General features: G+C 55.1%; 4 protein-coding genes across 4 annotated transcripts; 3 read left to right on the forward strand and 1 right to left on the reverse strand.

Moving 5' to 3' along the window:
• The first annotated feature begins 893 nt into the window (after positions 1-893).
• Positions 894-2,345, forward strand: B0T15DRAFT_577730 (uncharacterized protein). Its single transcript, XM_062871071.1, has one exon. The coding sequence runs from the start codon at positions 1,072-1,074 to the stop codon at positions 1,894-1,896; it is 825 nt and encodes a 274-aa protein (XP_062718452.1). The 5' UTR covers positions 894-1,071; the 3' UTR covers positions 1,897-2,345.
• Positions 2,346-2,531: 186 nt separating this feature from the next.
• B0T15DRAFT_543613 (phosphatidic acid phosphatase type 2/haloperoxidase) lies at positions 2,532-4,887 on the reverse strand. Its single transcript, XM_062870008.1, has 5 exons — positions 4,464-4,887; positions 3,771-4,397; positions 3,555-3,683; positions 3,101-3,425; positions 2,532-2,963 (listed from the first exon to the last, which is right to left on the reverse strand). The coding sequence occupies exons 1-5, from the start codon at positions 4,541-4,543 to the stop codon at positions 2,865-2,867; spliced, it is 1,260 nt and encodes a 419-aa protein (XP_062718453.1). The 5' UTR covers positions 4,544-4,887; the 3' UTR covers positions 2,532-2,864.
• A 3,093-nt stretch (positions 4,888-7,980) lies between these two features.
• B0T15DRAFT_312307 (quinon protein alcohol dehydrogenase-like superfamily) lies at positions 7,981-10,727 on the forward strand. Its single transcript, XM_062863942.1, has 5 exons — positions 7,981-8,623; positions 8,674-9,258; positions 9,317-9,446; positions 9,510-9,614; positions 9,668-10,727. Exons 1-5 carry the CDS (start codon positions 8,147-8,149, stop codon positions 10,567-10,569), a joined length of 2,199 nt encoding a protein of 732 aa, XP_062718454.1. The 5' UTR covers positions 7,981-8,146; the 3' UTR covers positions 10,570-10,727.
• Positions 10,728-11,908: 1,181 nt separating this feature from the next.
• B0T15DRAFT_312380 (mitochondrial carrier domain-containing protein) lies at positions 11,909-13,598 on the forward strand. The gene is made up of 4 exons (XM_062863943.1): positions 11,909-12,349; positions 12,425-12,472; positions 12,541-13,249; positions 13,356-13,598. The coding sequence occupies exons 1-4, from the start codon at positions 12,289-12,291 to the stop codon at positions 13,510-13,512; spliced, it is 975 nt and encodes a 324-aa protein (XP_062718455.1). The 5' UTR covers positions 11,909-12,288; the 3' UTR covers positions 13,513-13,598.
• The last annotated feature ends 1,802 nt before the right edge of the window (positions 13,599-15,400 follow it).

The raw sequence follows: 15,400 nt of genomic DNA on the forward strand, positions 1-15,400 counted from the left end.
AAAATGTCACAATTCATCACGCTTGTGTGGTGCAAGCGTCCATTCATAAGTCGTCTCTGTAGGGATACTATAGATCTCTAGAGTATGACAGGAATGGGCCTTGGACAACTTTGATTTAGTTGCATCAACCGTTACCAGAAGTCACGTTTACCCATCGCACATGATGTAGGTACCGGAACGGGCGATATAAGGCACGGACACCGCTAATAACCACAACCCGGGCAAGGCCTAGAGGGTACACCGATGGCTCTTCCCACTCCCAGAGCAGTCGCTCTATCGTTGGTATCATCAATGCATGCCAGACCCAGCCTCCTGGTATGTAGCAATTGTTTTATGGGCTCAAATGAATCGAGGGTTGACACGGAAAGGGGGTTCCTTCTCTCCGTACTGTTCACTGAAACGCGCCTGACCCAAGTCTGCAGAAGGCCATAGTTACTTGATTCTGAATTCATTTTTGGCAATACGCTTCTTCCTTTGGGTCTGACTTGGAGGTTTCAGTCAGGTATATCGAATAGCAATTGAATAACAACAGGGAGTCAGTCATTGGTTCTTTGTTCACCCCCTTGACGTGTTCGAAGTAAACAAACACACCAGGGGGCGTCGTGATGAGCAAGATGACTGAACAAAATGGCTGAGGGCCGGGGAAAACGTGAGTTAGACTTGAACAAACACTGCCGGTATCTTCAAACTGCCATGACTCGCACTTGCCCTTGCACTGTTCAATGTACACCTGCGCTGTTCATATCTAATTATGGCGGCCTAATTCTGTTTCTTGTGTTCTGTGATGGGATGGCAGGGCGAACAGCCAGGTCGTTCGAAGTTCAACTCGGTCCAACCAGGCTGTTCATGGCGGACTGCTGCTTGTGAAAAAGTATTTATACCTCGATCATGCTCTTGGAGTTTTCATTTCTCTCATCCCATTTCCCATCCTCAAGCGATCACAAACTTTCGCACCCGACTTGACCTAAATATCTGCCAACATTCGCAGACTCTTTCCTTCCCCTCTACCACTGACCCGACAAGACCCATCAATTATCACCCCGTCAGACCAAGTGTACCAACGTGATTACGATGTCTGACACCAGCTCAAGCGGTGGCTACCAGAGCTCCGATGATTATCCGGAGAGCATTCTGGATACTCTCGAGGCCAGCCTCACCACCAACCGCGGCGAGGAGAGCACCGAGCAATCTTCGCTGCCCTTCCACGCTCCCCGACTCAATCAGCCCGGCGCAATGCAGCAGCTGGGTCACCTCCATGTCAGGCACGTCGACAACGCCGTTGCCGGCAGTGCCAACAACAACATCCAGGCCCTGGCGCCTGCCCCCATCCCGGATCAACTCATCGATCCGATCCTCCACGAGTACCAGGCCATCGCGGACAAGGCGAACGCAGCACGCCCGCCGTCGCCGTGGGGCGGACGGATGTTAGCATCCGTCGAGTACGAGCCTCGCCGCGCACGCCGCGCGGCTTACGACGCTGCCCAAGCCGAGCTGGCTCATGTCCAAGCCCGGCCCGCTGCCTTCCTCGAGGCTGAAGCTCGATCTCAAGCCGCCGCCGCCACGAATACCCACAGCCAACCTTCCCCCAACCAAGCTCAAGCCGCCAGCGACAATGAAAACAACCGCCGTCACGAGCCTGCAGCCCCTCGAGGCCAAGGCGAAAGAGCGCAGCGCAACGCCACGCTGCACGCGCTCGGCCTGTGCGTCCACTGCCGCAGGCCAAACGTCCCCGGCTCCAAGAAGAAGGGCTGCCCCGAGTGCCGTGCCAAGCGGGCTAAGCTGACTAACGCCTGGCGCGATAAGACGAGCCGGGGTCAGGGCCCAGGAAGCGGCGGTCCTGGATCGCAGGGCCCGCCTCCCCCTCCTCGCGATGGTGCGGTGGTGAAATTTGCCTGAAGAGTGGACACCGGGAAGAATGTCGGGGAGGTTGCATGACTGGATGAGAGTGATGAGGGACAGAATGACTACGGTGGGATGAAGGAATCATAAAGGGACAGAATTGGCTGTGGTGGTGGGATAAGTGGATGATTTGTGGCAAGGCGTTTTAGGAGGGAAAGGATCGGTCGGTTTTCTCGGGACACACGGTTTTGTCGGGCATCTGGATTGCTTGGGGAGGGTTAAGAAGGGGACGGGACATGCATGTGCTTTCTTTTCTGGACATGATGATGATCACTGGCAGGATACCCTTTGGCTTTGGCGTTGACGTCTGTAGGGAATTTGCTGGCTTTTGGGAACTCGGTCATTAGACTCTCGTTGCTGAGCGGAGCATCGAGCATAAACTTTAGACTTGTCTGTCCTCAGTACACCTTAGACAGTAGACTGGGTAGCCTAACATGATACTTGCTACTCACACATCCTCATTCCTGAGCCACACTACTGCTGCAATCACAGTGCACAAGGTCGTCGAACTTTTCAGGTACCAGGTAGGTGAATGCCCCAAGGCGAAACCCTCCGCTAGTAAGACGTTTCTTGGTGACGCCAGTCCCAGAAACAGAGCCGCTCTCATCTGAATCGACGTACCAACATTTACCGAGTAATACGAAGTTTATTACTGACTTATCGTTCTACGTGAACAATCAATGCCTTTGGTTCAGTTACTACTATGTACCCGCAGCAAACGACACCGTCAGGGCTCATAACGGAACCCCAACGACACCGGAAATCCTCCGTTGTAAGAACATCGCAACAGAGATCCAGCAGGCACGGACTGGCGTCAATAGAGCCAAGTCGGTCAATATCAGAACCTCCTGCCACCGAAGATTACTCCGTCTCAAACTATCATAACCGAGACAGTGGCTTCATCCACAGCGCGCTGCGTTTGGTCCAGCACTAGTACAAACCCAAACCAGCCAACTGCGCGGAGCTCAAAACTTCTCCCAATTCTCGTCAAACTTGTCCAGCGTCTCCTTCGCAACCCTTTCACCCAACGCAATACCCTCCCTCCCAGCAAAAGAGAAGTGGATCTGTCAAACAATCAACGTCAGCCATCAATTTCTCGGATTCCCATATTCAAATGGCAAGCGCAAGTCAAGGGGATGATAGACACGCAAGAAAAAAAGAAGACGAAGGTCGAAGGTCGAAGAAGAAATATCATACTCACCCCTCCAAAGACACGACTCCTCGCATTCTCCTCCGCCGCCGCTCTCAAGCTAGTGAACGTCCTCGAAATGACCCCCCTGCCGTCAATCGTCACGTTGCTGCTCAGGACCGTGGCATTGATGCCGTCGCGGCCGCCGTTCCACGCGCTCCGCAACACGGCCGACGCCGCCCCGCCGAAGGTGGCGTGGGTCGACACGTAGTCCGGATGGCTCGGCGTCGGGCGCAGCAAGGGCGTCCAGCTCGGGTCGGAGATATCGCGCCCTGAGGCGACCCAGATCCCCGGGTACTGGATGGCCGTGACCGGGCGCCAGCCTTGATAGGCGTATCTGGATTATTGGGTGGGGGCGCTGTTAGTTGGAGTTGGGTGGTGGTGATGGCGGTGGTGATGATGATGAAGAACCCCTAATAACTGGGGTGTGGTAAGGGGAAGGGAAGGGGGCTTTCTGTTTACGTACTTGGTGTCCCACGAGGCGAAGCCTGCGTTGGCAAGGGCGTAGTTGAGCTGGGCGTAGAACTTGGCTGAGTCGACGGGTTTGGTGGCGTACTTCTCGCCGATGATAGCGCCCGCGAAACGGTTCCACGCGCTTTTTGTTTTCGGTGAAGGACTTATTAGTTGCCGCTCGACAGCGGTGGGAGAGAGAAGGCGGGAGGAGAAAGGTCAAAAGGCTCACGTAATGGAGGACTCGCGCCAGAAGTAGGCCGTGTCGGTGTCATAGGCGCTTCTGACGGTCGAGTTGAGTGAACCCTGTTCCTTGACGTACAGCGCGTCGGCCTCGTATTCCTTGGAGTTGGTCTTCGGTGGCGGAGGAGCCCTGAAGCGGGAGATGTCACCCAGGCCCGCGAACGGGGCCACGAACCTCGCCTGCGGAGTGTCGGGAAGAGGGTTAGAGCCCGGCGTCTGCTGATAGACGCCGGGTTCGCGGGGACCGTAAGTGAAGTCGACGAAGTTTGTAAGCTTGTCATCGGCGCGGGCACTGGCGACCTTCGCGGCTGCCTCCTGGCCGACTCTGGCCGCCTTCTTGCCTTTGGTTGAGCCCGGGTCCAGTCCGATGGCCGGGATGACAGCCCGCAAGGCGGCATCCACGGCGTTGTATAGCCGGCTTCCGTGGAATACCCAGAGAAGTGAATTGTGGGCGGCGTGAGAGACAGCTAGCTGTTGAAACTCGAGGCTTTCCTGTCTCGACTCGACCGCAGCCTTGTACACTGCTGCTTGCACGATGGCCTGGGCCCACGCAGAAGGAGGCGACTGCAGTCCTCCAATGATAGTGCCGTTGACGAAGCTCGCGGACTGGTCCACCCTGATTGGTTGTTTAGTAGCATACAACGGGGCCCAGCTAGGCGACTGGAGCATTGCATTGACTTACCAATAGTAAACAATGTCCCCTGAGTATGCTGCATTGACGACCGCCGCCGCGGTGGCCAGTGAGAGGACCGATAGCTTCATTGGCGTCGAAGAGGGTGGCTTGGGGTCTCAATAGAGCAGCTCAAGCCGGCGGATGATCTGTTGACAAAGGCAGTGCTCTTCCGACTATCCGGTTACCTACACCCGAAGCAAGGAATCCGTCTCTTCGGACTACCCACTCACATACCTCCCTACGTAGGAGGATCATGGCCGCATTTAAGGTGTTTTCATGAGCTTAAACCCACAGCAACGATGGCTCTACCACGCCGCACGCAACAATGGCGCAACCTGCGCCAATGATTGCTGCATGGCAAACGCAACATAGTAGTGTCGATGTAGGTGTATGCACACGCATCCCCATGCCCAGTCAAGGACTTGGCCTACCCTTTTCAGCACTCTTGGCGCGGGATATATCATATTGTGCAGCTGGCCGTGGACGATTGGGTCGGACCTGATGGAACGTCGACTCTCGACATAGCGCTTCCTTGGCCCAAATTACTGTGCATGAGCGCAACAGGTGTGGCTTTCAGGACTCGACGGCGGTGAATAAAAGCCCTGGCTCGATCGTAAACTACAACAAGCCCCATTATCGAAGTCTGAACGTGGTTGTCCATAGATCGACGTTTATATCTGCAATAGCTGCAATAGTGAATCGACGACGTGCGTCAAGAGCTGAAGCCAATCGATAGCGCCGGTGTGCGCCACAGCTCTCAGCTCTGAGAGGGGGTGTTGAACACGCCGCTTGGAAATGAAGTTTGGGATGGGGCGAAACAAGCTTCCCGTAACGATTAGCCACTCTGCACTGTCTGCAGGCGGCAGGGGAGATCGATAAGTAATTAAATCTGCCAGGCTCTCCAGGTTCCAGAGATCAGCTGAATTCCTGCAGAGTGAACAGGAACGACGGTGGGCCGTAGAACGGCAGCGCGAAGACAATGAATTCGGCTACTGAGTCCAGAGACACGTCAGCAGGCTCGGAGGACAGGACGTGACGAGCATGGGCCCAAGAGACAATTGTCGACATGCCTCAGGCGCTTCGAGACACCGTATAACCTGCTGGCCAAATGCGCCCGGGGAGCACAGGTCAGGAGCGGCTAATCAAACACATATTCCCCGTCACGGACTGACGAGTTCGATTTCCTCACTACGGCCCAAAGCCTGTACCAGAAGCTGACTACAGCGTTGAGGAAGTCCGCGCTTACTTGGTGAGGTTGCCGGAGCTGGACGGAATCTGGGGCTCATGTCTGTCTCGGGATCCTGCGCGACCTTCTAGAACACTGATCGGACCCGGGACCCGGAGAGGAGCGTGGCGGCTTTGGCTAAGGCAGGTGAAGCCGGCGGGCTCGTTGGTATGGCAAAAGGCGCTCAATGCCACGGATACCACTGCGAACACGTATGAGTAGGATCGCTTGGCTATGGTAGAGAACCTAATCCAGAAGCTCGCGGTCGTCGATCGGCTCCTGGACGGGATCCATGGAGAGGTCTTTATTGGATCCGAGAGAGAGAGGTTCGTTTTCTACCGAACTGGACGACTTATTGTAAGACCGTGTAGATTTCTCAAGACAAGGCGCGTATTAAAAGTAGCTCCATGTTCAGCACTGATGCCTGTTCAGCCAAGCAGTTTTGGTGATCGTCCAGCAGGGCGCCCAGCTCAGGAGCGAAAGTTTGTAGATGTTCAAGGCGGCTATTCGCCTGAAAGGGCCGTAGAAGAATCTTGATGGAATGGTCCCGACCACCCCGGAGGATGACGGGGAGCCCGAGACTCTTACTACGTTACGACTAAAGCATGGTCGTCCCGGACGACTTTGTTTACCTCTTTACATAGGGACCGGATTACTGACTCTACATTTGTAGTATGATCCCACCATCTTCACGCTCGTTGTTCTACTCAGCATCGCAGCTGAGTGCATTACCGGCTTCGCATGGACAAAGCGGGATCACAGGATCTGTTCCTTCGACGATAACGATTTTGGCTCCAGCTCCAGTCCGGTCTTCTCCGGTTGGCCCAGCATAATACCAATCGTTGTCTCGCTGCACGGATCCGGGACCGTTCCAAGGCAACCGTGGTTCTCCAGCTGGTTCTTCCTCGGGAGTGGCATCGTTTGCGCTTTACTCTCACCGACCCTATATCTCACGGTTCCAAAGGGGGTCAGTGGAGTGGTCTCGCGTGCCCACGGTATTATACAAAGCGTCCCTTATCTTCGAGGCAATATTCCTGATAGACCAGGAGGGTACGACAGGGTAAGAGAAAGACAAAGTCTAGTTGAACGTTACTGATTCATCCAGCACACTGGTAGGACACGTCTCTTATCACTTGGAGTTGCAGGGTTGTAGGAAGGCAGAAACCCTGAGAAGACATCTTGTCTATCAGAACGATTCATAATCGATAGGTATGGCGGACGAATTGTGTATAGAACACGGGACTCTCATGCCAGGACTTTCTTGTCGTTTCCCCCATCTACTATCTTTAGCATGTACTGGATATACATACCATCGTGACCGACCCTTTGGGTTGACACATTCGTCTCTGATACTGGAGAATGGCGCAATTGTACGCAATAAAGAAAACATTGACGGCACAAGTCATAAGATCGCTCCCAATCTAGGTACTTCAGTCAAGGAGTAAATCACGACGAACAAGCTCTGTGTTTGGAGCCCAGAGCCAGGGGTAAAAAGTTCTCGAGATGAACTGTAGAGACTGACAGGTTTCTGCGAAGTGCGAAGGGCCTCGACCCCGGGCGTTCGCTTATCCGCCTGCAACCTTGATGGCCAGGAGTCCAAAATGCGCCTTCGTAGAGCATAACTGCCGGACCATTGCTAGGGGTGCCAGTACATCGAATGACCTGTGCTGGCTCGTATCCAGCCGAGTAGATTCGGGTACTCAGAGTTTGTTTTTGGAGTTTGTGCAGCTGCGCTTTGTTGTTGAAGTCCTCACGTGAGAGATTCCCAGGGGTCCATGGAAGTTCGAACCGGGCAACGCTAAAAGTTCAGGCGGAGCTCGCTCCCCGCACCCAAGCCGGCGGTTTGGGAGCTGCGCACGGGCCACATGACTGACGATAACGCAATTTCTGGTGCAAAGCAGCTCAGCAGCTCCACCATGCGATTTCGCCATCCTTCCCGCCTCTTACACCACTACCCGCTCTGCGTCAACACCTGGCAGCACTTAACGATCCTTTTGCGGCCCCTCCCCCGCAGTATCGCAGCGGCTCTCGCGTTTGCCAACAATACATAAGACGGAATTGGGCATCAATTCAAGGCCAAGCGACCGGCACCTCGCGTGACAGATCGAAGATAGTAGTGCCTTGGTGGTGGTGATACTCCAGCATAGCCAGCCGCCCTCGATGAGCATTGCATTTGCGGCACTGTATACGCCTCGACACCCTGGTCCTGTGGCTTCCTGATTGCGAAGCAGCGGCAGTGCATTGCGTGCCGCCGTGCCGCCTGTTTCTCACTTACCCGGCCGCTTGACCGCCCCGATACTCGCCAAGGAAGCCGTGGAAGGTCGACCTCTCGCCAGCAATCCGAGACAGCACGCCATCGACTCACCCTGACGGGCGCGAGTTACACGAGCCCAATGCTGGCACGGGCCATTTATCTGGCAGCAACGCAAGACGCCTGTTTGCTTGCGTTCCCAACTGACTTTTCCCCATGGAGCGCTTGCAATCTCCCACCACACCAAACGGGCATCCGCCGCTCCCGAGCCGAAATGGCATCGATTTTCCGACCGATGACGCTGACGGGGCTTTTCTGACATACCGTTCTACACCTCGACATACAAGAACCCCGAGTCTTGAGAGAGGAGACGAGAGCGAGGCCAGAAGGGTAGATACGGGTAAGAGCTGCGATCGACTGCGCCCAGAGGAGGAAGAACGGTCGCGCCCGCGAGACAGCATGACCACCATGTCGTCGTCCTTGATCGGGAAGACGGTTACGCCTTTCCTGAAGGAGCATATCCCTAGTCTGTATGCGCCGATTGGGAAACCGAACAACGAGCAGACAGCACGGGAGAAAGATCCAAACACAAAGTACTGTTATCGGCACCGGCCCGATTCAAAATGTAGAAGAGCTGCGGACGAGGCTAAGATGGTCATGATTCAACGGGAGTTGGACAAGCTCACTCCAGCGGTAAGTGCCCCGTGGATGTCGAGACAGGGAGGGTGTTGACCTGTCTCTAGGACCAACAAGCTATCACTCACGTGTGGTCACTCTTCTCCGCCGCGCCAGCACGCCATCGGGAGCTCATGTTGCAGGGAGTCCTCTCACAGCTCTGCTTTCCTCAGCTCTCACTTGTTTCTCGCGAAGTCAGTGAGGCTCTAAAGATCGATTTCATCACCGCATTACCAGTCGAGCTCGCCCAGAAGATTCTCTGTTATCTCGACACAGTGAGCCTGACGAAGGCCGCCCAAGTCAGCCAGAGGTGGCGCATGCTGGCGGATGACGATGCTGTCTGGGTCCGGATGTGCGAGCAACATGTGAACAGGAAGTGCACAAAGTGCGGATGGGGCTTGCCTTTGCTGGAGAGGAAGAAGCTACGGAACTACACGCGCGCGCGCCAACTTGCCAAGGACAACTCCAACGGAAGGATACAGGAGCTGGACGACTCTTACTCGCGCTCCGACGCACAAGGGTCGCTGCCGTCAGCGAAACGGCAAGCGGAATCCACAGATGAGCCAGAAAACAAACGGCGCTGCGTCGAGAAGCAACCGGAACAGGAGCCCAAGACTCGGAGCTGGAAGGCCGTGTACAGAGACCGATGGCAGGTGAGCATACCATCCGCCTGTAACTGAAGAATCCCACGGAGACTGACAATATTGCTAGGTTGGCTACAACTGGAAGTATGGCCGTTGCTCGGTCAAGACCCTAAAAGGACACACTAACGGCGTGACGTGTCTTCAACTGGACGACAATATCTTGGCTACTGGTTCATATGATGCCACCATCAAAATCTGTAGGTCCACTCCTGCAGGATTCAGTTTAACTTAGCGGCCCGAAGCTGACCCGGGGTACGCAGGGAATATCGAGACCGGCGAGGAGATCCGTACGCTCCAGGGCCATACACGGGGCATCCGCGCCTTACAATTCGACGAGTCCAAACTGATCAGCGGGAGCCTGGACAGTAAGTTCAACTTCTGACATACGGGCTAGGACGGTTCCGCTAACCTGATGTAGACACGATTAAGATTTGGAATTGGCACACGGGGGAGTGTATCTCGACGCTGCAAGGCCATACCGATGGTGTGGTTAGCGTACACTTTGACGCTCAGCTTCTTGCTAGTGGCTCGATCGACAAGAGCGTCAAGATCTTTGACTTTAACTCGAAGGAGGCGTTTTGCCTCAAAGGCCACACTGATTGGGTCAACTGCACTCGTCTCGACATCAGCAGTAGAACCGTCATGTCATCTTCGGACGACACGACGATCAAGCTCTGGGATCTCGACACGAAGCAGGTGATTCGCACCTACGAAGGTCACGTTGGCCATGTCCAACAAGTGCTGCTGCTCCCGCCGGAGTATGAACCGGACGATGAGCTGCTGACCGGCAGCAGCGGGTCTGGCGATAACAGCGACACCCACTCAGTCGCAAGCGGAGGTGACGGTGCCGCAACGGTGTCGTTCATGCACGCAGAACGCTGCAGCAGTTCGCCATCTTGTGATGAAGAGATTCGCTTGATGTACGGTCCTTCGTTTGCATCAGACCCGTCTCGCCCTCTCCCCCCTCGCTACTTCCTGTCCGCTGGCCTCGATAGCACCATCCGTCTCTGGGACAGCGCCACCGGCAGGTGCCTCAAAACCATGTTTGGTCATCTCGAGGGTGTTTGGTCGCTTGCCGGTGACACCATACGCGTGATCAGCGGCGCTAACGATGGCATGGTCAAATGCTGGGAGCCGCGCGCCGGGAAGTGCGACGCCACGTTTGTCGGTCACCGCGGTCCGGTAACCTGCGTCGGTCTAAGCGACAGCCGGATGGCAAGCGGCAGCGAGGATGGCGAAGTCCGAATTTACTCATTCAAGGACATTGGGAGTGGGCGCGGGAATGGCTCCCTGGATGCCAGCACACCGACCCCAAGCTAAACCGCTGGGTGTCACATCCATGGACATGCTGCGAGACGACTGCCAGACGAACCTGGTATTGTTCTCCCTGCTTCCTTCTCTGTTAATTCTCTCTGTTCTCTCGGGGCTACTGGAAATCTCGGAAATCCGGTTTGGGGGTTTTGCGCGCTGGTTACTGGGACGTGATTTTGAGGCGAGGCGCCTCTGTTCAACATCTGTGCATCTGCCGAGGGAGGTTTATAAAAGGCATAGGCGAAGGCGCCAAACACGGGTCGGTAGATGGTTCTCTGGGGTGCATGGTTAATACCCTTTCTGCTCAAAGTATATAGGTACCTGTTTATTCTTGTTGGACATCATTGTAACAGACGTGCCATTCTCTGTTGTACACCGAGTCCAATCTTGTCTTCCTTTCTGCTCTCTGAGTACACATCTGGTCAATCCGTTCAATTCTCCCGTTGCCGATAGCCCCGGCACACGTTGAACGTTCGGCAGACGCAAAGGGACCTCGGCATTGACTGTTTGCGGCGCTGGGGGCGTGATCCCGGAAGCGTCCGGCCATGCGGCTATTAGTGGGCCCTCTGCCCCTCAGCTTCCCCGCAGAATCACAAGCTCGGCCTGGAGTCGGTTATCCCTACGTCACCGACCTGATCACAAGCCAGAACAGCAATATGCGCCCTGGGCATACATCACGAATGCCCATCTACGGTTTCGAACCGCGTATTCAGGGACATTTATTACGGTACAGAGCAACTTAGAAAATGGACGAGCGAAACGGACAGAAGCTGTCAAACCGCCCCAGACAGCTGCCACCAAGTCCGGGACCTGAGGGGCACTTCTCCGCTGCACCGATGGACGGTCCGTCAGGACCCAGAGCAACCAAGAACCCGCCTCTATCTCAGCGCAACAACCCTTGTGTCCGAAACGCAGCGGTTGAGCCATCCGTCACATCCCGTCATGGCCCTTGCAGATCCGTTCTATGACCTCTAACCACAGTAGTGTCACAGGCTTTCTCTATTTCTTCCGGGTAGGTCGATTATATGGGGTTTCCTTCAGCCTCGGACGAAGGGTTAGTTACCCACCTGGGTTAGTCCTCCCTTGACTCAGAACCGACAACGTGGATACTTCAACTTCCCGTTGCTCTCCCGGCGCCGGTTCTAGGTCGGGTTTCGTCTTATTGGATCTACATCTGGGCAAGCGCCCCGTCTACATTACTTTGCTGTCTCATATCCAGGTTGGCTCGGCCCCTTCTCCGATCTAGCACCCGATCTGCTGTGACTCAAAGGCCTTATTTGATCTGGACGGCTCCCGCAATCCTTTACGACACAAGTCTTCTCCGTCTGGGCCTTTGTCTCCTCTCTGGTGATACCCCTAGTCCCCTTTCTCCTTTGCTCACTTGAGACCCATTCCAATTGCGGAAGTAGACCCCTGATTGTCTCACCATCGTCATATCTACTGGTGACGCTTGATTCACGTGCTCAGTTGTCGTCTCGATCTCACCTCGACAAACGGACGATAGCCGCGTTCCTGCACTTCAGGACTTGATATCCAGCGCCCACAGTGGAATTGCTGTATAGTGAAACAGAACTTGAGGCGACAACCTCTTGCTCGGGACTCGGAAACACGGGCTTGGCGCTCGGCACGGCAATATCTCGGAGGACGCTCCGTTGAGCCTGCGAGTCCTCTTAAGGAGGACTTCTATAGAGGGAAAGAGTCAGGACAGAGGCAAAACAAGCGGCAGCTATGGCGACAAAAGTCACCAGGGACGGCAAGAAGCCGCCATCAGCGGCGACAAACTTGATCGGTGAGCCCCAGCTCCAGGAGGATGCCTTGCTTGCGCAGCAGTATGCGTCATACTAACACATCTGGTCGTTCTCAGCTGGCGGAGGTGCTGGTATGATGGAGGCATTGGTGTGTCATCCTCTCGGTACGTCGATCCTAGCTTCAGTTGTGCCAGGGAACGTTCTGACCGTGGGTCGTCATGTGGGTGACCAGATACCATTAAGGTGCGCATGCAGCTTTCACGGCGCGGGCGGCAGCCAGGCATGCCCAAACGGGGCTTCATCCGAACCGGCGTTGAGATCGTGCGCAAGGAGACGCCTCTCGGCTTGTACAAGGGTCTCGGGGCGGTCCTGACGGGCATCATCCCGAAGATGGCCATCCGTTTCACTTCGTTCGAGTGGTATAAACAGCTGCTCATGAACAAGGAGACCGAGATGATCTCGGGACAGGGCCTCTTCTTCGCCGGCCTCGCCGCGGGCGTCACCGAGGCCGTTGCCGTCGTCACCCCCATGGAGGTGGTCAAGATCCGGCTGCAGGCGCAGCACCACAGCATGGCCGACCCGCTCGACATACCCAAGTACCGCAACGCTGCCCATGCTCTCTACACCATTGTAAAAGAGGAGGGCGCCGGTGCCTTGTACCGCGGTGTCTCCCTGACGGCTCTACGCCAAGGTAGCAACCAGGCCGTCAACTTCACCGCTTACACCTACTTCAAGAACTGGCTCTACCAATGGCAGCCCGAGTACCAAGGCGGCAACCTCCCCAGCTACCAGACCACGCTGATCGGGCTGGTGAGCGGCGCCATGGGCCCGCTCAGCAATGCGCCGATCGACACGATCAAGACGCGACTGCAGAAGATGCCGGCCGAGGTGGGCACTACGGCGCTGCAGCGGATCAGCAGGATCGCCGGAGACATGTTCAAGTGCGTTAACCTTTCCTCCTCCCAGTTTTCCCCTGTCCCTTCATTTTGTACATGTAATGTACCCTTCTAGTTTGCGCGCGACGTCCTAACGGAGCTGGGTAAACAGACAAGAGGGCTTCCACGCCTTCTACAAGGGCATCACGCCCAGGATAATGCGCGTCGCACCTGGCCAGGCCGTCACTTTTACCGTGTACGAGTTCCTTAAGGAGAAGCTCGAGAAGAGCGCGCCGGCCGTCTTGACGGGGGGAAGGTACGAGGAATAACAGCAACACCCGCGCCCCCCTCACCCTTACCTTACCTTATACGCATCCATCCCACCACCCCAATGCTCCCCCTAACCATGCGATAAACCCCCCTGGATTGGTCTCTGTTTGTACGATACATGGTACTGTACTCCTTGGCGTCGGGTTGCATTGGCATGACAGCGCTAGGAACATGTACAAGGTACAGTTGTACAATGTACAATGTACAGTGTGTTTTCTTCTTGTCTGCTTGAATCATTTTCTTCTTTCGAGGTTGTTGTATGCTGATGGTGGACTCGTTTCTCCCTTTGGTTTGTGTAGCCACGATCGACAGTTTGACAGCATGAAGGCCAAGGCCTCCTGAATGGCCCAAACAGGGCACCGAGGATAGGTATCGCGATTCGAAGGAGCAATGGAGCATTATGGGGCGGATGGGGTAAATCAGAGCATGGCTACATACCTTACCTTACAATAGAGAACAGCGTGAAGTCACTGGTCGCTTGCGGCATCTTTCTCTGCCAGTGTCACAGTGATAGTAAGCTCCTGTGAAGTTTATATCATTATAGGTAAGCCTTGGCTCGGTCACTATCTGTACCTAGCGGGAGGTAGCCATCGAGTTGAGTACGGTTACTTAGGAGTCAATGCTTTTATCCGGGTAGAAATGTGCCTACTTCTAGCACAGGTATTCGAGGTCCGAAGCACTCAATATCCAGAGGAACTGCGCGCATTCTATGTTCTGGACAGCTGAACAGAGATAGTGTGCGGTATTCGGATAATCAGCCGGTGTTGTCTGGTGTAAGCTGCCCATATGACGAGCCCCTGGGAAGTCAGACTGTCAGGGTTGCAGAACTTGCAGTGGAGTGCGGGCTCTGCAAGTCCCTTGCATGGACTCAATCTCGACAGGGGGCCGGAGGCGGACGCAGGTGGGTTGGGTCTTCCTTATGTGAGTCTGATACAAGTCGTGTCGGCAAAGCTCAAGTTTCCAGTATTTCCATTTGTCTCTCACTGCACCGTCCCACATAACCCTAAGCACTCAGGCCTCTACTAGGACCTCGACGCGGAATCAGGCCACTTTGAGACACATACCGATGTAAGAGAGCTGGTAGCAATTCACGACGAAAGCTCTAAAAGGTGGCAGGAAATGAATGGATTGTAAAGCCCCGGCAACAACTTCATCGCAATTTACATGTCGAAAGTCCACAGATCGACTCTTCCGATGTTGTCCATCACACACTCTTCGCCTCCTGAACTTTCCCCACTGATGTACGCCGATACTTATTCCCCTCGGCCATCCCTCCCTCGAACAATACCTCCGACATTCTCAGCTCTACCAAAGCCTCAAGGCTTGTTTGTCGGCTGTCCCATCGAGTTCTTTCCCGTCAGCCCGGTGGGGTCACCAGTGTGCGATGCCCTGGCCAGATTGGGATCGGGCCCGGCTGTCATGCTCTTGTGCTGCTCGCGGCTGGGCCAGGTTGCGTCAAGCGTGTCTTTCCTGTCTTCCTGTATGGCTAGAGGAACAGACTTGAGTATTTCGGGGTCTCCGGGAAGTAGGGAAGAGCGGACAACAGCTTACGCTCCTGGTCCATGTTGGTAACCTTCTCGAGCCCCTTCTTCATCGTGCCCTTGACTTTATCCATGATGTGCTGTAGCTGGGAGGTGTGCGAACCGGAGTGCTCGGTAGACGGTAGTGTCCTTTGCAGAGAAAGCGGTTAGGTTAACAAGCTGTGTCGGGTTTAGTCTTCTATACATGTATTCGTGGGGTGCCATCATCGTCGTGATGTCATCCTCCAAGCCATTGGCGCCAAGCATATCGGCGGAGTACCGTTGCCTGTATTGGTCTGGATCAATCCATGCTCGTGGGCCAACAACTGCGACAAGATACCTTAATTATGGCCCACATACCTCGAAG

This window comes from Chaetomium strumarium, assembly GCF_033439665.1.
Source record: "Chaetomium strumarium strain CBS 333.67 chromosome Unknown B0T15scaffold_7, whole genome shotgun sequence".
NCBI classification, from domain to species: domain Eukaryota; kingdom Fungi; phylum Ascomycota; class Sordariomycetes; order Sordariales; family Chaetomiaceae; genus Chaetomium; species Chaetomium strumarium.

What these genes read in the sequence shown, in the direction of transcription:
- B0T15DRAFT_577730 (XM_062871071.1), top strand. Translation starts at nt 1,072, where the DNA reads ATGTCTGACACCAGCTCAAGCGGTGGCTACCAGAGCTCCGATGATTAT.
- B0T15DRAFT_543613 (XM_062870008.1), bottom strand. Translation starts at nt 4,543, where the DNA reads ATGAAGCTATCGGTCCTCTCACTGGCCACCGCGGCGGCGGTCGTCAAT. An exon ending in GGGGACATTGTTTACTATTG is followed by an intron (nt 4,398 to 4,463) that starts GTAAGTCAATGC and finishes ACAACCAATCAG; the next exon opens with GGTGGACCAGTCCGCGAGCT. An exon ending in TTCGCCTCGTGGGACACCAA is followed by an intron (nt 3,426 to 3,554) that starts GTACGTAAACAG and finishes CCAATAATCCAG; the next exon opens with ATACGCCTATCAAGGCTGGC.
- B0T15DRAFT_312307 (XM_062863942.1), top strand. Translation starts at nt 8,147, where the DNA reads ATGGAGCGCTTGCAATCTCCCACCACACCAAACGGGCATCCGCCGCTC. An exon ending in TGGACAAGCTCACTCCAGCG is followed by an intron (nt 8,624 to 8,673) that starts GTAAGTGCCCCG and finishes ACCTGTCTCTAG; the next exon opens with GACCAACAAGCTATCACTCA. An exon ending in GATCAGCGGGAGCCTGGACA is followed by an intron (nt 9,615 to 9,667) that starts GTAAGTTCAACT and finishes AACCTGATGTAG; the next exon opens with ACACGATTAAGATTTGGAAT.
- B0T15DRAFT_312380 (XM_062863943.1), top strand. Translation starts at nt 12,289, where the DNA reads ATGGCGACAAAAGTCACCAGGGACGGCAAGAAGCCGCCATCAGCGGCG. An exon ending in AGCGGCGACAAACTTGATCG is followed by an intron (nt 12,350 to 12,424) that starts GTGAGCCCCAGC and finishes GGTCGTTCTCAG; the next exon opens with CTGGCGGAGGTGCTGGTATG. An exon ending in ATCGCCGGAGACATGTTCAA is followed by an intron (nt 13,250 to 13,355) that starts GTGCGTTAACCT and finishes CTGGGTAAACAG; the next exon opens with ACAAGAGGGCTTCCACGCCT.